This window comes from Engystomops pustulosus, chromosome 8, assembly GCF_040894005.1.
Source record: "Engystomops pustulosus chromosome 8, aEngPut4.maternal, whole genome shotgun sequence".
In the NCBI taxonomy this organism is placed as follows: Eukaryota; Metazoa; Chordata; class Amphibia; order Anura; family Leptodactylidae; genus Engystomops; species Engystomops pustulosus.
Window position 1 is genome coordinate 93,352,377 of NC_092418.1, and position 21,498 is coordinate 93,373,874.

The following is a 21,498-nucleotide window of genomic DNA, read 5'->3' on the forward strand; positions in this document are numbered from 1 at the left end:
TATTCAAACAAGCTACTGTGTGTCCCTTATAAACTATTGGTACTATCCCCTGGTGCCATTCCTGTCCAAACTCGCTGGCACTCCCAACACTGAACCAACAAGTGTGTCTCAGCTGAGCACACACAGCTGATTGTCAGGCAGCCACTCTGAGGGATAAACTTATGGGCTCTGACACACCGCTATACCGTGATGGTAAAAGGTATCATTTGCTGGTCTACCTTAGAGGGCGCTGTCTCGCTTTATTTTTCCCTTTCTAAGAAGAGAATAAGACAGAGATAAACAAGCCTCTGTTCTCAAGATACGGAGGACCTGTACTCCTGACCATCCTATAAGTGAGTACGGAGACTTTTTGAGCAAAACCACTCGGATCAGGGAAGAAACAAGATATGTTTCTGCATCAGTGTTGCTATAGCATTCTCCCAGTATGTTTGGTTCACAAAGCATGAAAACAAATGGTAGATTTCCTTTAAATATTTATTTCCACATACACAAACAAAATAAAATTTGCCTAAATAAAATCATTAAACTATTCACATTTATTGCAGTTGGTGAACTTTACCTTTAACAATAAATTTCATTTTCAGCAAACCCAAAGAAATTTCTGCTCAGTGTTTTGCTTACAAGCTTTCCCCCTAGAGTAGTAGCAGACGGTATAACAGAGATAAATTAATTCCATAGCACAGAAATCAGCAGCTGCACACTTAGGAAGCGCTCAGGTAGCTCACGTTATGGCAGATATTGATTTTTTTTAGTCAGCACAAACAGTGGCGCTGGCGTTTACGCATTTGATAAATAAGAATGGAAAGCAAAGTATTTTCAAATATTCTAAATCCCTTCAAAAGAAGAGAAATAGTTGCTAGGCAACTTTTTATATCTCGAGAACGGCCAATAAAAGGGATAAACAGCTTATTACAATGCACAGTCCCACAACCACCTTATCCCAATCTTTAAATATACAATAGGGTCCTTACCTACATGCTAATCCACAGTAAAATACAGAGACAAATAGAAAGGCCCTTTAAAACTCAATAATTTAGAAGGGCAAACTAAACAGATGTGTAATGCAGCAGGTGGGGACCCACTGTGTCATCAGACTGAACTTTGGGGTACTCCGCCGCAACCTAGATGTCATCCTTCAGGGAAATCTACCATCAAAATCCAACAGGATAAATCAGGGAGACTTACTCATAGATCCAAGCACCGTGACTGTGATAATCTTCTTCTATGTGTTATCCATGTCCTCCTTCCTTTTAAAATCAACTTTTAAAATTATGCTAATAAGCATTGTCCACCATGTTCGGACACAAACGTTTAAGTACAGCAGTGCAGGTAGTCTAGTTTGCCCCTATATCCACCACAAACATTCCCAAAAAGATATCCCTGGAATCTAATTGTCTACACCCTATATCACTACCAGGCTTTTTTATGCTGGATAAGCCTGATGCACCTTACCTGATGCTTTAAATTCTTTATCTCCCTTTTCACTACTCTCCCTGAAGTTATGGCGCTCACTTAGGTTTCAATATAAACTTTAATTAAACTCGTCATCCCTGATGCCTCTTTTGCGTAACCTTCCTTTATACCTGGACAGGATCTGGGCGCCTTTAGGTGGTGGTTAACGACGGGGGTCATCCAGTTGCGACATTGGATGTCGGGGGGCAGACTCCTGTCACAAGATGAAACCAGACAGAGGTGAGAACAAGTTTGCTGTGATGTGTACAGAGAACTTGATGTATACATTATCTGGAACACTAGTGATCTAGAACCTTATGGCTCAGGCACCTTCTCGTGGAAGAAGTTGCCTGAAAAAAAGATAGGTTCAGATTTGATGATTGCATCTAGTAGATGCCTAGAAGTGGCAAACTAGGTAGACAGTGGCTGTTGGGAGAAGGTGACTTCAGTCTAACCATTACAAGATGTTATATATGAAATACTTTTAATATGAGAAGACCTAGACACGTCGGTCAGACCACACATGGAACACTGCATGTAATTTTGGGCACCAGTGTATAAGAAGAACATGGCTGAGCTGATGCAATAAATGGTCATCAGGGATATTTTACAGAATCGGTCATTAAAATTGGAGTTTTCCCTTTTTGGAAAAATACATCTACAATGCACAAACACAAGCTCTAGGTAGAGAGAACATAAGTAATATGTAAGGCTAAAAACAGTCAGAAAGCCATTAAATTATGATAATTTTCTTACTACTCTTTTAACTTTCCTTGTGGCTTTGGATATTACTTTCAGTAGTCAAGACTAATGAACTGTAACAAGATTGTTATAATGAGCCTACATCAATGCACTTTACACTTATTTATTGATTTTTTTTATTACTATGTAACTATAATTTATCCATTTGTACTTGCCGTTCAAGATCTTTTATTAAATTCACTAGAGTATCACGATAGCCCTCGGCATGACCTTTTCTGGATATACATGAAAAATCCAAGGTTAAGTTGCGATACAAATCTGTGAAAATACAGAATCTAAATTGCTGTGCAGCTATTGCACTACTATATGTCACATTATACAGAACAAGAACAAGAAAGAATTGAAGAAATGTGAAGTATCTCCACTCCAGCTCTAACCCCACTCCCTTGATGTGCCCAATGGTTGAGCAAATATCTCAAACCAGACAAAGTATTCTCCAAAGTGTTATATATTTTTAATTCATTTTATTTTTTAACAGACACTGAGCAAGGAATTGGTGAGAGGAATGGGGTAAATTCAGGGGTTCTGTGGGGAGAACAGGAGATTGGATAGTGCTTCCACAAGCCTTATTTGGAATGGCCTGTTGTCTTGGCAGAATAAGAGTTACATACATGTCTAGTAAGTTCAACCAAGCTTAGTCACAATTCTGTCTGCAGCCCATGAACACCGAAACCTTTATATCATTGATTGATTTGAATGGGACAGTAATGTCATGGTCAGGCTGGAATCATATTCTCGTCGATCACTATGATGTTGTACATTCAGTACAGCCTATGGGATATGTAGCCGGCACAAGAACGGTGTTTATGTACTGTACACAGCCCTCTGAATTAAAAAAGTAAAATTTTTTGGCATTTAAAATGTGGTTTATTTTATAAAATACCTTAATGTCAGAAGTCTCTGAGGAAAAAAAATACCATGCAATAACACTACTACAGCTACTTATACATAAAAGACTCCAAAAAAATACTACCAAACCATGACAAACCAAACCCCCATAGCTGATACATCTTATCATGTACTGCATACTTCACAGTAACAACTGTCTGTAACATATTGGACAGTAAAAAAAAAACACCAACAAAAGCCAACAATTTTTCCTGAAAAACTTAACACTTAACACTGTTTCGCTCGGAGTACATTTACCGATTGCAGCACTGATCCACTTATCATAGACCCCCATTTAGCAGAATTCACAAGGGTTTCTATTGTTCTTGTATTAGAGTCACCTATGGGCCCACTCAGAACTTATAGTGACTGCTGCCTCTGGACTCCTTAGTAGCTACATCCCATGTGTGCAATAGAGTCAATGAGGTTTTAGTCCGGTTATACTATCCAGTGTATATTTTAAACCTAAATTCTAGTAAATCACAGAAACCAATGTAGGTAAACAATTTAATATTTGCATCAGGAGCTTTTTCTGAAATCGATATTGTATATATACTTGTGAACAGACCCATAAATAAAATAACAGTGTATTCACACAGACATTGCCTGTCGTAACGCAGTACGGCGGGCACATGTCGTGCCGGGGTGAGGAGAAGGGGGTGAGCGCCCCTCACCTCCGCCCCTCTCTATAGCTTAACATAGAGCCGACGACGTAGTCCGTTGAAAGATATGACAAGTCCTATCATTCTACGGGCTATGGAACAGTATGGTGCCGCACATGTGCTGCACCATACCGCTCCTGTATGGCGCTGTGAGGCCATTGCAATGGATGCGGGACGTATAAACGCCGTATATACGTCGGCTGTATATATGGCAGTATATACATCACCCATATGTTCGTGTGAATGTAGCCTAAGAGAAAATAAGACATATAAAAGAGCTATGACTGATTTTAGAAGCTACTACGCTGTACATCATTGAGCCTCTATGTAATGGACACATTATTGTACATTTATGTGTCACTTTTTAGTTTCAATATAAAATAAAGAATCCATAAACGTACCTTTTTCAGATACCGCACCCCATATGTAAATATATAAAGGTTAAAAGTAAATTTCCACCTGTAAAAAACAGAAACAACGTAGTAAGTTATGTGAAAGCGTGCGAAATAATAATCATATGCCAAGAATGTGATTTTTATACTTTATAGATTTGCAGGGATCAATAATTTGTTTCATTATCAGCCTCAGGAGGAGGAAAAAGAAACAAAGCAACTAAAACTTACCCTGGTCTTTACCTCTGGTCCAGTTCAGATGCTCCTATCACTCCTGTCTCTGTTGGTATACAAAGGTCCAGTGGTGACACCATGTAGACAGCATGCCCCCGCTACAAACTAAGCTGCCGATATAACGTCACCCTGAGACGGAGGACTAGACCATATTTTCACATCACCTGAGAAGTGTATCCGGAAGCAGATGTCCCTCCATCTCTCACAGGTAAGGATGCTAAGTATTAACTCTTTCCATACCTAGACCATATTTTCTTTGATGATTCATATTTTCCAGACGACTGGGTGTATAAAACGACCCCTAACTTTCCCAGTTAAAATATAGATTTTGGGATGTACTTGCCATATAAGACTACTCCCTCTTTCAACTCACATATGGTAAAATTAAAAAACAGCAGATATTTGATTACAATATAATGTATATACTTGAGTATAAGCCAAGGTGCCTAATTTTAACACAAAAAACTGGGAAAACCTATTGACTTGAGTATATGCCTAGGGTGGGAAATGCATTGGTCACAGCCTCCACACAGTATATAGCCTGCCAGCACGCCCATGCCCCCAGTATATAGCCAGATTCGAAGTATATAGTCAGTCAACACATGCCCCCTAGTATATAGCCAGCCAACATGGTATATAACTCCCCCCCCCCACACACACACACACACACACACACATACACACAGGGCCTCTTCTTTCTTCCAATGTTCCGGCTCCATCTCCATGTCCCCACTTGGTGCCGTTGCACACACCATGACGTCAGCTGCTTGCTGACATCATAGTGTGCGCTGCCGGCTTTTTACCACCGTTTGCTGCCCGGCATATAAGAAGACCCACGAATTCTGAAAAGAATATGTTGTCACCGGAACCGGAAGTCATTAGATACATTATGAGGATTCTTTCAGCTGGATACAGGACAGAAAGCTGATTTATACATTTCTCCCAATAAAGTCTTTTACAAAAGGTTCAAGATCTGGAGTTGCTCCGGAAGAATCTGATGTTGCAAAACCCATGGTCAAGCCCGGATGGCTGGAGTCCTTATGGTGTGATTTTACATATATATATATTTTTTTTTTATAACTGTATTTTATTGAAGTTTTTCATTTTTTCCAGCATTAACGATAAGCATAATGTAACATAAGGAGCAACAGGTAATATATACATATATAGAATATAATAAAGTCATCTTTTATTATGAACAGGCTATGATATGTCTGTATGATTTCCTTTGATTAAGCAAAAGCAAAATACAGATTAAAAAATTATTTTGGAATTAATATGGGAGCCTTTTGAAGAATGAAGGAGCTCCGGTCAGACAGTTTTGTATACTTTTTAATGTGTTGAATTTTTGACTATTGGTGTTGGTTTGAAATTGTTAGCAGCTCTATTTTCTAGGGAGGAACGGCACAGCAAAATTGCATTTGTATTAGATCTGGAGTTGGCACCAAGATAAAAGCAGACTGAATCCTTGACTAGTCGCACAGATAAAATATAGAACCTTTCATTGTTAATCCACTATAATGTAACCATGTAGCAGAGGAGATTGTCACATACTGTATGGATTATAATAGTAATATGGATTATAGTCCAGGCACCTTATATATGAACCGTATTTACAGACAACAGCTGCCTTAAACTGTGCATCTGGTGCGCCTTATATATAAACCTAGACGTTTTAGCAGGCATTTATTGATGGTGCACCTTATAATCCGGTGCGCCTTACAGTCCAAAAAATACGGTGGAACTTTGTGAAGTGGGGTGACACTATACATATTGTATAGTATTGTATGGTATTTCAGGGCCTCACAAACTTTGCAATTAGTCAAATCAACCCTTTATGATCTATAGAACATAAACAATTGAATTTATTTATTTTTGATAAATGCAGGCGTTTATGTCCAACCAATAAATCTATAGCCCCCGTCAGCAACGCCTCATTCGGACCCACTCCCCACTGGCTGCACCCACCCCCTGCCCACCCGCACCCGCACCCCCTCCCCTTCACGTCCCCAACAGTGGTTGAATATCAATTTAAATAAGTCATCGGATCACAGTCCTAACCTAAAAATGTTGTCAATAAAGACAAATCTTACTGTGCCTCTTAGGTTTATAAAATCGACTAGAAATTATAAAATCTATCCATCGATTAATAGATTCGGTACTAACATGGTGATTTTTAGGCAACAAATGGTACCTGATTACCTTATATACTCGAGTATAATCTAGTTTTTCAGCACAAAAAAATGTGCTGAAAACCCAAACTCGGCTTATACTCGAGTAAAAAATATATAGGTTTTACCAGGTTTTTGTGGTAAAATTAGGGGCCTCGGCTTATACTTGGGTCGGCTTATACTCGAGTATATACGGTATTTTCATATTCATTTTAAACAAATCTTGTATATATGATAATAATAGGAGTCATTGAGCTTTCAATGGTTTCCGTTATTGTCCGTTCACACAATGTCCATTCTATTGTTATCGTTTTAGTGAAGACTAAAAATGAAATTTTGGATAAAAAGGAACAAAACAAGAGAGGCCATTTTTTAAATAAAAAAACTGTTTTTACAGTAGATGTATACTAATTTCCAGGACAATTAAAACAACACCTGTTACTTTACAGCAAGAAAAGGGAGGGGGAAGTGCAGGAGAGCAGGGGGTGACCTGCTCCCTCTGCACATCCCCACTTTGTTTTCCTGCTGTAATCTCCCAGCAGCAGGGAGTTTTAGCACAAGGATAGGGGAAAGTGCTCCTACACAGTGTAACAGCCTATGAAGCTACATCACGGAGGGGCTCTGGTAATGCTTTCTCATTATGCAAATTGCGCCCAAAAAGAAACAAAAAAGGTTAGATGAAGCACACATTTTACCCATTTATGTCCAGTCCAATGACTTGAAATAATAATCAAATCAAACAATAAGTTATATTTTAGTCAGCCACTTATGTTTTCCGAGAACTGTGGATACAGTTAATTATGTATCAGTATCATGTACATCTGTATATTTTATAAAGTATAATGAGAGCTTTTAGTCATCTAATTTATTATTCTCTTTATTCCTATTATATTCTGTAAACAGTAACATAAATGTGGAGAAAAACGGTGAAACTCAATGGAGTTTTAAAAGGGTTTTTACGGACTGATAGAATAAAATGGATTTACCATCAATGGGGCAGATTTACTTACCCGGTCGCGATTCCGCAGTGCGTTGTCTGACGAGGATTCGGGTCCGACGCGATTCACTAACATTGTGCGTCCAAGTTCCTTCCTGTGTCGCTGCTGTGCCGAGGTCCCCCGGAGTTCACCTGCTTCTTCCCGGTGCATGTGAGTGCTTGATCTTGCAACACAAATCCGTTTTAAACTCCGCGGTTTGTCCGAATCCGATTTCTGTTGTGTGCAAGCCGGCGCCAGTGCGCCATAATCCGATCGCGTGCGCCAAAATCCTGGGACAATTCGGCACAAAACGGAAAGATTTGGGAAACCCGAAAGGATTCGGGTGAGGATTCCAGGATTCTCATGATTGGTGGGGATTCCAGCAGTCTGACCCTCACTGATCAGCTTGTTATTCCCTAATCTGAGTTAGGGGATAGCTTGAACATTGGGACAATCCCTTTATGAAGCCTATTCCATTTTTTACTTGGTGCTATAAAATTTTTATTTTTCCATTAATAGAGTCATATTAGAGTTTATTTTGTGCACCACAAATTAGACCTCCTATTATTACTTACTACTATTATTTCATGCAATAAAATTCCAAATGGAGTGGATTTGACAAAAGAAAAAATCGAGAAGCAACCTTATGCCCTTTTTTTAAGCCTTTCACTGTGTGGTTGAAATAACACATCCCCTTTATTTTTTGGGTCAATATGACCACGGAGATACCAAATTTATATGGTTTTTGATACGTTTGTATCAAATGTTAGTCTTTCAAATGATATGTATTGCCATATTCTGACAACTGCAACCTTTTCAAACTTTAGTATATGGAGCTGCGTAAGATGTAATGGCACCTCAAAGCTCAAGAAGTGGTAGAGCACAGCAGCCCCTCTATCCTCATTTATACACACATACAGTAAATACAGACATACAGTATATACACACCCAATACCCTAGATGCTTGGGCCCCATGACACTGCGGGCCCTATTGCAGCTGCTATGGTTTTTATCCCAGGACACAAGAAATTTACATCTAAAATTCTACTCAGTCAATTAATTAGGATGCACATGATGAACACATTATATAGGTATAATTTTTTAGATTGGATGTGTCATCAAACTATGTTGCAGTAAGTAGGGGGACATCATATAGGAGAGAGGATCTGCTCTCCTATTACCGAAAGTAACACAGAAAATTACTGTATGTGTCATAAAGCTATTAGGAACACCTAGTGAATACACTGGACAACACTTATGAGTCTGGTGTATTTGTGAGGAGAGCTCTCACTTTTTCCCTCTCGGAGGGCAATTTGAGTGATTCTTGTTGTATTTCCCTTACCTCTACACCGGCATTGGCCATATGTAAGACACAGAGTCATTGTGGCTGCATGCGCCATTTCCCTACCTTGTTTTCATTTTCACGGCTCACAAACTAAATGTATTTTTAAGTGAGTTCATCAAGCCCCTCTCAGTAAATGAGGGAAATATGATTAACTTCACAATGGTCCATTTAAAGGCAATGTTTTCTATTTAATAGACTTTGCTGTCTTTTTTTTCCCCATGATGGTAATTATAAGATTGTGTCACTGCGCTATTATTTCATCGGAATATAGAATTGCCTGCTAGGCTAAAAGTCCTACAATGAATACATTGCAGCTCTTACAATTACCCATGAATGTAATCTCCTAGTGCTGCTTCTTTGTTGACCTTTTGCTGAGCAAGAATAAAAAAGTCATTAAAAGTGACGCTGATTCCCCCTTAACAATTGGTAAAGTTACAACAATTCCTTCCATTTGTAAAACTGGAAAGTTAAGTATAGGATTTTAAAATCTTATTGTATGAGAGGACTTCCATTGAGTTTTACTATAAGTAGGATCAGTAAGTTACATCTACCACCAGGATGAAGTATGGTAAACCAAGCACACTGACATACTGGTGTGTGCCCCTCTGTTAAGGGTGTGCCCCCCTCTATTTTAGCTTCTAAGGACCTTGTTTTTATGAAAAGAAGGTTTTAAAATTATGTAAATGAGCCTTTATTTTTTAAAAATCAGGGCATAAGAAGCTACAAGAAGAGTGGATCCTGTCAGAGGGGGCACACACCAGTATGTCAGTGTGCTTGGTTTATAATCCTTCATCCTGGTGGTAGATTTCCTTTAAAAGGGTTGTGCTATCTTCTTTCCACAGGATCAGGGATAACAAGCTGATCGATGAGGGTCTAACTACTGGGACCCCACTGATCACAAGAACTGGACCCCCAGCAATCTGGGGTCCGGTTATCACCAATTGATGGAACTGCAGGTCAGACATGTGTCCTGCTGCTTCATTCAACTCTATGGTAGTAGGATATGTTGCTGAGCACAGAGCTCGACTATCTACGACACTCCCATTCCAGAGTTAGGAAAGTGCTGTGCTCTGCAATTTCCAAAACACCCCCCACTCTTCAATTAAAAGGGCTTTAAATACTTGAAAATTGACCAGGGTCAGGGTCAACCTACCGGCGTACTTGATCTACACTTTTTGCCTGCTCGGTTCCATTTAGCCCCATTGGATTTGTGGTCATTCAGAGCATCTACGGCTTTCGGAGAACGAGGACAAAGCTGGCTGGTTCCGAGTGTTGGACCCTCAACTGTTTCCATTGAATATTTCCGACAGTGAAGTTTAGTTAGATTGGAATCATTATGGAACTCCCTACTTTCCCTGATTTTATGGTGTTACGTATAGCACGGACATTTAAATGTTTTCCTTGAATTGTCGTTTATTTAGGTCTCTCTTGTGCTCACCCAATGCATCTAGTTTATTAGGATCATTGTATGTTCTTATCTATAGTGAAATAAGTGTCTTTAATAAGGAAAATCCTATAAGCCGCTTCATGCTGTAGCTTCACAAGCTATTACACTGTATCCCTGTGCCCTTCTGGATCATTAGCATAATTTCAAAAGCTGATTTTAGTAAGAAGGAGGCCATGTATAACACATATAAGAAGATTACCACAGTGACGGTGCCTGGGTCTATGAGTAAGTGTCCCTGGTATATCATGATGGATTTTTATTTCCTTTAAAACTTTATGGAACAGAATAGAGGTGATCAAAATCTATCTGAATATGTATCAGTACACCATGTACCTACTTAATATCAATCTCCAAGCTCTCTGCATGATAATATTTCGCTTCTGCACACACTTATTAACAAGAATCAGACACGACCCACAGCACAGAAGCCTTTTTATGTCCCAGATTATGAATACAATTATAATTTGCTATAAACCTGGATGGAGGAGAACTGGGAAAACATAATAAGATTCATCTACAGCAAATAGTGCAGACAATATGCTCTAATAAGCAATACAGAATTAAAAAATATGGAATAATATAGATTTACCTGACCAAAAATTGATAATTGTTGCAGGATCTATTGTTATGGTACTACTGCTATGTTATGCTCCAGGGAATCCCGTGTAAAGTAGATATGGAGCCATTTGGATTCCCTGTGCAGAGCAGGTTACATGTCAGAGGAGCTATAAATGTAGAAAATGGACTGTTCTGAAGCTGAAGAATAAAATGTGAGGAGCTACTGACTCGGTAATCAGTGTCAGTGCTCCACTCTTATCAAGGAATAGTAGTTCAAACAGAATGAGTGGTCTCACCACCTGCTTTACTTTCCGTCTCCCTCCTATGGACCCAGAGCCAGTCTTCGCATCACCCCTGTAAACGTGGGGTACTGTAGATCCTATACCAGGGAGCAAATGGAAAGATAGTGCACACCTCCAGGGAAAAGTCCCGTCTGTAAGTCGGGTGTTTTTTTTTTAAATAATTTTTATTATTATTAAAGAAAACATACAATACAGAAACGAATGCAGTAAATGGGACAATTACATATCACAAATTACAATCATGTTTCCAGTATATGCATATCAAGAATTTTACATTGATTTACATGGAATGATAGAGCTTGCAGAAATTAAACGGTCTGTAGACTCAGGGCCGGATTAAAGGAGGGGCTCATGGGGCTCGAGCCCCGGGGCCCCCACCACTTTCCCTTTTTAAGGGGCCCCCACCAGTTTCGGACAGTCAGCGATTTAGCTCAGCTCTGTGTCTCTGTGCACAATGCACAGCGGCCGGTGGCCGCTCGCAATGCACATAGGGGTCTAGGATGACAGCTGTGTCAGTGAGACACAGCTGCCTTCGCTGGGGGAGATTGCCAAGATCGCCATTTTCTATAGGGGACTGGCGGCTATAGTCTACAGGGGGCTGGTGGCTTTATACTACAGGGGGGCTGGCAGGCTATACACTACATGGGGGCTGGCAGGCTACTAACCTCCAAAATCATTGTTGGAAGGGCCCCCACCAGTTTGCGCCCAGGGGCCCCCACCATCCTTAATCCGGCCCTGTGTAGACTGCTTCTATTTTGAAATTATGAGCTACCTTTAGCCTCATTTTCAAGGACCTTAATCTTTTGTAGATGTCCGACTTCACTGCGTAACAGGTAAGTTTAACTAGAGTGAAACTGTAGCACCCAATAACTTGTAAACTATTGATACGTGGCTCTATATGAACAACCAATGACTTCTTTCCAATCTAAATCGGAAGGGGTTATGGACCTTTTATTGAGCATAGAGAATTGTTCAGCCATGCATTCCAATTCGACAAGTATTTATTATGTGTATTGGTTTGTAGAGACAGAGGGGGACATTAATCACAGGGGGTCTCAGGTTCGCCTGTTTTTGCGCCTGGTTTGCTATTCTTTTTGGCTCCTGATCTATGATGGATCTAGTTCTGCCTTAGTAAATGCACTTTGGAATTGTTGCATGTCCCATTCATTTGCGCCTAGATTAGCGCCAAATTTGGCGCAAATTGTTAGATCTCATTTGTGAGCAATAATGAAAGGAGACTGAGAAAATGTGACAGAACGTTCAGGGCGTCATCTCTGCACAAAAAAACTATTATTGTGATGCAAATGCAGGGACTAAAAGTTACAGAGATGGAAAAAAAAAATTCTTGCTGAAATGAGTCTTTGCCTTTTTTATAATAATTTACATGAAGTGGAGACTGATAATATTCTCAGATCTGTACAATAAGACAATAATCACTCACAGAGATGATCCCATAGACAATGATGAAGTCGTTACTGGAGAAATTTTACATTTTAAAACAGCTCCGAAGTATTTTCCATGTTGCATAGAGGTTATTCTTCATTTGGGAACCTAAAATGTATGTTTTTAGTAATGAAAAGGGAAGTTTTTTGGAAGTGCACCTGCTCAGAGGCGCAAATTTGTGATAGATCCCGTGCAAACATCTGTTTAGGACGCACTCATGGGGCAGATTTACTTACCCGGTCCGTTCGCAATCCAGCAGCGCGTTCTCTGCGCTGGATTCGGGTCCGGCCGGGAGTCATCAAGGTAGTTCCTCCGCCGTCCACCAGGTGGCGCTGCTGCGCTGAAAAGAATCTGAGCGCACTGGAGTTCACCGGGCCAGACCAAGTGAAGGTAAGCGCGTCCCAAGCGACACATTTCTTTTTTTAAATGAGGCGGTTTTTCCGAATCCGTCGGGTGTTCACTCGGCCACACCCCCCGATTTCCGTTGCGTGCATGCCGGCGCCGATGCGCCACAATCCAATCGCGTGCGCCAAAATCCCGGGGAAGTACAGGGGAAATCGGCGCAAATCGGAAATATTCGGGTAACACGTCGGGAAAACGCGAATCGGGCCCTTAGTAAATGACCCCCACTATGTCAGATAAGGCGCAGGGACTCAAAACCACTAAGTGCCGAACTTTGCCGTGCAACAGAAAATGGCGCATAAATGCGCCTAATTAACGAGATGCGCAGATTTTTGCGCTAAAAGACGCTCAAAACAGTATAACAGACTATGATTAATGTCCCCCAGAATTTTTTCATGAGTACATGTGGAGTTCATGATGTTTATGATTTCGTTAAAATTTGGTGTTGTGGTCTCTTTCCAGTGCCTGGTTATCACTAATTTCGTGGCCATTAACAGGTGGGCTATAACCGTGCGGTGGGAAGGCTTGATCTTAGCGTAATCTAATAGAAGCAGTGCTAGTTGTGGGGTGTTCCCAGAGTGGTGTAATGATTGGGCAGTTCCAGAGTATGTGTAGTGTGGTATTCTTGTTCCTGCAGCCTCTCCAGCATAAGGGGGAGGCATTAGGATATATAGTTATCCGAGCAGGAGAAAAATACCACCTAAAGATCGTCTTGATTATTGCTTCTTGGTAGCTGGTACATCTAAAAGTGGAATGGATGAAGGTAAAAGTTTTATACCATTGTGAAATATCATAGCATTTCCCCAGTTCTCCTTCCCATTTACTAATGTGTGTGGCTTTAGATTGCATTTTATCTGAGTTTAACAGATTATAGATGCATGTAATACCTTTTTTGGTCTTGGTATGGTCTTCCCATAGTTTTAATAAGGGTTGGGCTACTCTGGGTTGTCTGCCAGCTATGTGGGAGAAGAAGCTCCTAATTTTCAAATATGAGAAGATTTCTTTAGTTGGTAGTACTAATTTTTTTTTTAATGTTGAGAAGGGCTGCAACGTTGATATCGCTAGCAGGTCTTGTATAGTGTTTCTCCCCGATTCACCTTTCCATGTTGTAAGGTTAGTTTCTGGGATTTGGTATTCTAAGAATGATATTGGTATCTGTGAATATGGTGCCCAGTCTGAAATGTTAATTGTTGAGTATAATGTTGGTGAATGGGAAAGTTCCCACATTGTTGCTATTATTCTGTACCTTAGTCCTACATTCTTATTTAGGACAGCCTCTAAGCCCACCCAGGCCTTGTCAGTGGAATTTCGCCACCAATACATCAGTTGGTCAGCCACTGCTGATAATTGGTAGTCTTGTAAGTTGGGGATGCCTAAACCTCCGTTTTGTCTGGTTCTAGTGAGCGTGTGCAATGCCACTCTAGGGTGTTTATTCTGCCATATAAATTTCCTAAGTTGGGCATTGGCAGCAGAGAAGAAGGTTTTGGGGATATGAATTGGTATTGTTCTGAAAAGATATACCGTATATACTCGAGTATAAGCCGACCCGAGTATAAGCCGAAACCCCTAATTTCAACACAAAAAACTGGGAAAACCTATTGACTCGAGTATAAGCCGAGGGTGGGAAATGCATTGGTTACAGCCTCCCAGTATATAGTCTGCCAGCCCCTGTAGCATACAGCCTGCCCAACCCCTGTAGCATACAGCCTGCCCAGCCCCTGTAGTAGGAAAAAAAATAACACTACTCATCTTTCCTACGTCCCCCATAGGTCCTCTTCTGTCTCAGACTGTCCCAGACAGAAGAGGACCTACAGGTGATGTCAGAAAGGTGAGCTTTGACTTTATTTTTTTAGTTGACTCGAGTATAAGCCGAGTTAGGGTTTTTGAGCACAAATTTTGTGTTGAAAAACTAGGCTTATACTCGAGTATATAAGGTAAAAATTTCGGCAAGATACACATTTTGTAAGCGACAATTCGGCCGAACCAGGATAAAATATTTTTAGAAAAATTTGAAAGTTCCTTGTCAATACTCGTCAATAAAGGAATGAAGTTAGATTTATATATTCTATGTGTAGGTGATCACCTACACATAGAATATATGAAGCTAACTTCATTCCTTTATTGACGGGTATTGATAAGTCGGGTGTTCTTAAGTAGGGGACCGCCTGTAATTCTAACCAGTGTTGGACTGGCCCACCAGAGTACCAGAGGGCCCAGGCTCTAACCCAGTACTGGACCCCAGAGATACAGCAGAAGACGACCCATTGTGGAGGATTCTAGAGTCTGTTTTCTAGAAGTTGATGGAGGGTGGGCACCCAGCATAATTTATCTGGTGGGCCCAAGGAACCCCAGTCTGACACTGATTCTAACAATGAGCCGTGCACTTTATATTCGCTGTTATCAAATGGATTGCATGAAAATCACACTGTGTCTCTGGTCCGTCTTTTTTGTGCCTTTAAGGAAAGGTGAACAATCTTGGATTCATTTTTGCACAAAAAAGTCAATGCATGTACAAAATAACACATTCTCTAATTCACTGTTATTAACAAAAATACAGCATTTCACAGATAGTCCAACCTGTCTCTATCAGTCCTGCTGTACACAATTTCAGTTACCCTAGATACAACCCTGTAACTTCTGACCTAGGGTCGCGTGGCCGCTATCTTGGATTTGTGTGTGACAGCCATGCTGCTGAGTTTCTGTGTCTTTCTGCGCTGAGCCTGTAGCCACTCCTCCTGCACGGAGCTCACACTGATACACGGAGCTCACACGGATACAAATACACTCCCTCACTTCCTGCCAGCAAACACATCATGAGGAGAGAGAAGCTACAAACTACCAGGAGATAAGTGATTCGGGGGAAGGGGGAGGCAAACACATAGCGGTGAGATGTAGCAGAGCTGACAGTGTAACCAGTGACGTAACTAGGAGAGACAGGGCCCCCTAACAGGCTACTGCATGGGGCCCCCCTCCACTTAAAAAATACACATATTAGTATACTCACACATGCGAGTTACAATCACATATAAATACACTCATGTGCACACACATCATATACACACACATACAGTGCCATATGCAACATACTCACATACAGTGTATACAGACACCATATACACATCACAGCTACTTCATATATATATCACAGTATATGTTATATACATATTATGCTGGACAATGTGCAGTACAATATAGATATAATGATGCACATCCTCCATTCTTTATTGTGTCAGGTCGGATGATGGGGGCCCCCTGACAATGTGGCTCCCATAGCGGCTGCTATGGCTGCTACCGCTGTAGTTACGCCCTTGAGTGTAACAGTGTAATAGTCTGTCAACCTCTCAGTCAACCTCTGTGTAATAGGCATCTCAGACATCTCATCTTCCCTCATCTGTCTCTCCTATTTGTTAGTACAATGTCAGTAGCTAGATGAAAGTGTATATACACCTTGTACCCTGATAACGTTACCACACTGCCACCCCACAGAACTAAAGGGATCATAATGGAGTTCATTTACTAAGGGTCACAGATCACACTTTCCTCGGACTTTGCACCTTTGTTGGGGATTGCACGGCTTGGACTGGTATTTAACAGGAGTCCATGCTGGGATTTTGTCGCACACGACTGTTTCTTTTGCGCAGCTGCGCCGGCTTCCATGCAACACAAATTTGGGGGCGTTCTGTCAGACGATCCAACTGATTCGGACTGAACGTGGGATTTAACTTTCATATTTTTTCACAAGACAATGCACTTACATGCACCACTAAAAAGATGGTGAACTCTGTCGGACCTGAACAGGGAAGTGACATATGCAGGATATCGGGCGCACAATCTTAGTGAATCGTGCATCCGACAATGCACTTGGTGAACTTGATCAAATGGGTAAGTAAATGTGCCCCAATGTGTCTGCTTAGAGATGCCCTGCCCACACCCTGGAATCTTACACTGAGCAGCCTAGGGAGTGATAGGAGCTAAAACAGCAATAAGCAGTAACATTGTAAAGTAAGGGGTTAAAATGATCTTTATAGTGTTAACATCACTTGGGAATTGAAATGTGAGAATGTTCTTTCGTGGGGAAAACCCCTTTAAGACTGACAATAATCCCACTCAAATACGTTATATGATTCTATAGAAAATGATGAAGTCGTTACTTGAGGTTATTTTAATGGTGATATTTAACATTTTTTTTATGTTGCACACAGTTAATTTTTCATTTGGGAAGCGGAGACCTTTATTTCCAGGAATGAAAAGGGAGTTTTTTTCAAGTGCTGCTCAGAGCAGGTGAGTTTTTGCATTTTTGTTACGTCTTTTTAGGCACAAAATAAAGATAGATGCCATGCAAACATCTGCAGAACAGCCATTAACTACGTCAGGTAAGGCAAAGGCATTCAGAAGCACCAAGTGCCAGAGTTTAGGCTACACCCAAAAAGTAACAAATAGAGACAAATCTACTGACTGGTAACAATGAAAAAAGATAGGCGACAAGGGTTAACGCGTTTCAACGCCTAGCGTCTTACTCATGTTAGGAGTTGAAATGCGTTAACCTTTGTATCCTCGTGTTGGATAAATGCATTTTATATGAATAAAGAACATACATCTTAGCACAAGTCTCTTCGTTGGACTCTTCCATAAGTGCCGGTCCGTTCTATCTTTCTTCATTGTGACCTGACGGCTATGGTTGGACCTTGCTCCGTGCACCTGTGTTTGAGCTACAACACCTGGTGGGTTGGGTGAGCTGGCGCTTTTTTCTACCTTTGTGTAGTAATCTTTTTATAGAACATCAACATCCAAAAAATTCCACAAAAAAACTACAAAAACAAGCAGGTTTTACGGTAGTGGATCATAATATAAGCAGGGTGGACCCATGGCCACCCAGACCACCCACCAAATTTGATAGTGAGAATAACCTTCATCCATAAAATGCACATGTACACAAGAGCCATTTCAGGACCATTGAAGGTCCTCCAAAAGTCCAGAAACTGCAGACTGAAAGCAGCCGAAGGGACACATCCACCATTCCCGAAGAAGCTGATTCTAGTACTAGTTGTAGGAAGTGATTCCAGATTTCTAGGGGCAATAATATTCATACAGTCCAGTGGTTATGGCAGATTTCATCCTGTCCTTAATAAATAGATGGATGATAGACTACAGATACAATAGATAGATAGATGGACTAGAGATACAATGATAGATAGATATATAGATAGATGTGAGATAGATAGATGATACTTCTGCTAATCTATTTATTTCTGTATTATATCAATCATCTATAATTCAACCCAAGTTGTCACCATACGTTTAAGTCAATGTACAGTGAATGCAAGTAGTTTATCACCAGACTGCACAGAATTTTTTTCTATTTGCATTATAAGAAGTGATAAACCTACAGTGGAATGATTTTACGACTGTAAGTCAATTTGCCAAACTGCACTGATAGTATAAATTAAATTAAGAAGTATTAATATATTGTAGCTTGAGGGTAAAATGAAGCCTGATATGATTACACAGGCATTTAGTGTTAATATAAAATATTCTCAGATGAGAAGTGACAGATTTTATTATATTTCTTATTAAGCGTAATGTACCATAAAGCAAATTATTCATATCTAAAAAACATTACAAATGTAAATGTAAAACTGAGCTATGAAAATTGAGATATGGGGGTCATTTACTAAGGGCCCGATTCGCATTTTCCCGACGTGTTACCCGAATATTTCCGATTTGCACCGATTTTTCCTGTATTGCCCCGGGATTTTGGCGCACACGATCGGATTGTGGCGCATCGGCGATGGCATGCACACGACGGAAATATGGCGGGGCGTGGCCGAACGAAAATCCGACGGATTCGGAAAAACCGCCGCATTTAAAAAACAAAAAGTGTCGCGGAGCTTGCACTTACCTTCACCAGGAATAGGCGGGTGTACTTGAGTGCATTTCAGCGAACTTCAGCGCAGCAGCGCCACCTGGTGGACGTCGGAGGAACTACCTTAGTGAATCCCGGCCGGACCCGAATCCACCGCAGAGAACGCGCCGCTGGATCGCGAATGGACCGGGTAAGTAAATCTGCCCCATGATGTTAGAGTCATTATTACTCTACATCTTTACATTTATATTGAGTAGATAACATATTATTTTGTATGATAATTATTTTCATACATTTAAAATGGCAAGGTAGGATTTAAAGTTAAAGGTGCCCTCTCTGCAGGCGGCATGTTATAGAGCAGGAGGAGCTGTGCAGATTGTACATAGTGTCCTATCTGCCAGCAATATGTTATGGAGCAGAAGGAGCTGTGTGGATTTTTCATAGTGTACCATCTGCAGGCAGCATGCTATAGAGCAAGAGAAGCTGAGCAGATTGTATATAGTGTCCTATCTGCAGGCAACATTTTATAGAGCAGGAGGAGCTGAGCAAATCGTACATAGTAATCCACCTGCCAGCAACAAGTTATGGAGCAGAAGGAGCTGAGTGGATTCTACATAGTGTCCTATCTGCAGGCAGAATGTTATAGAGCAGGAGGAGCTGAGCAGATTGTACACAGTGTCCTATCTGCAGGCAGCATGTTGTAGATCAGGAGGAGCTGAGCAGATTGTACATAGTGTCCTATCTGCAGGCAGAATGTTATAGAGCAGGAGGAGCTGAGCAGATTGTACACAGTGTCCTATCTGCAGGCAGCATGTTGTAGATCAGGAGGAGCTGAGCAGATTGTACACAGTGTCCTATCTGCAGGCAGCATGTTATTGAACAGGAGGAGCTGAGCAGGTTGTACATAGTATCCTATCTGCAGGCAGCATGTTATAGAGCAGGAGGAGCTGAGCAGATTGTACATTGTGTCATATCTGCAAGCAGCATGTTATAGAGCAATTATAAAATATATCACTTCTGACTTGCATACAAAGGTAACTTAAGTACACACCTAAAGAAGAACCTATATTGCATAACCCTGGGCTGCCTGTATTAACAAAGGAGTAAACCCCAGGAACATAGCAGCCACTGATTGTTTGGTAGGTGACAGTGGTTGTGGGTGAGTGTAGGGCCATCACCCCCTTCTCTACATTGACATTTATACTGTAACATCACTGTGTCTATTATTCCTGGACTGTGACATCCCTGTGTAAATTCTCTCGCTCCCGTTATATCACTGTGTGTATTATCCGAATTTATATTATATCTGTAATTTATATTTTCTGCTGATAAAAGTGTATATATAGATGTATAACATTGAGAAGTGATAAGTCTTTTGATACATATTTACCAGGAAGAAATTATATTTTCCGCCATGTTATAATCCATAGAGAAGCGCTACTACATGCAGCAAACCGTGGCCTATTCTTTTCCATGTGAAATATTCCCCTTTAGCGTTTGGTCGGGGATAATGCTCAGTTAATAAGGCCTCTGTCTTTGCTTGAGCAGACATTTGACACGCTGTTTAGCTGTGCACCGCATGCTCCATTGAAAGTCAAGGGGATTTATCCAGCCCTGATGTGAAGTCACTTATCTCCAATTTCTCAGATCTTTGCTGGCTCTCAGATGATAAAGCGCACAGAAATAACTGCGCCGTATCTTCACTCAAGATGCACAATTGTTCTACTTAAATAATTGCCTTATATCCATTTGCATGTCATTTCCTTACCCTCATCGCAACCTAAGTGCCTCTATATCTCTATGCGACAAAAAGCTGAGCTTGAGAGCAATATTTTACTAATAGCAACAATAAATATGTTAGGATCAGGGGTAGTGGAGCCACTGGACCACCGCGGACGATGACGTAAGCTGACACCCGGGACCGAAGTCTAAGTGGTACCCGGTTTTCACCAGAACTGGCCACAAAGCAGACTAGACTTGCTGTGGTGTGGTACCACCAGGTCGTTCCACAGGTGCGACTTTGTCCGCGGTGGCGGCAAAGGCGTAGTACAGAATTGTAAGGCAAGATCGTAGTCGGGGACAGGCAGGAGGTTGAGACAGGCAGCACAGGATCAGAGTTGGGGACGTAGTGGAAGGTCAGGATGGGCAGCACAGGAGCGAGGTCAGGAACCGAATCGAGGTCACAACGGGAAATCAGGATGATAGCACAGGGCCATGAGGAACAAGCTTTCTCTCAGGCTGAGAGGCACAAAGATCCAGAAGGGGACACAGAAAGGGGCTGGAATGTATCAGGGCAGGCAGCATCTTCTATGGCATGAAAAGGGCCAGCTCGCCAGTAATTGGTGCTAGCCCTTTAAATTTTACAGAGCCGGCGCGGGCCCTAGGAGACCGGATTGTGCACGCCGGAGCACGGGCATCGCAGGGATGGCCGCTGGAGCTGGGAAAGGTGAGTTGCTCGCTGGGGCACACTGAGGTACATGGGTACGCCTGCGACCTGGGATATGGGTCACAGGTGACAAAATATAGATGAAAAATCTGTGCCAAGCATTTAAAAGTAAAAAAAAAAAAGTATCTTGGAGAAATTTGTGAAACTTTTGTTT

At 41.2% G+C, this 21,498-nt stretch overlaps 1 protein-coding gene across 2 annotated transcripts in view; it reads right to left on the reverse strand.

Moving 5' to 3' along the window:
- Positions 1 to 21,498, reverse strand: part of CERS6 (ceramide synthase 6) — a 162,951-nt gene that overhangs the window by 86,536 nt on the left and 54,917 nt on the right. For both annotated transcript variants that reach the window (XM_072121814.1, XM_072121813.1), the window contains exon 4: positions 4,166 to 4,223. In XM_072121814.1, the coding sequence (XP_071977915.1) occupies positions 4,166 to 4,223 (58 nt within the window). The remainder of the gene's footprint in view (positions 1 to 4,165; positions 4,224 to 21,498) is intronic.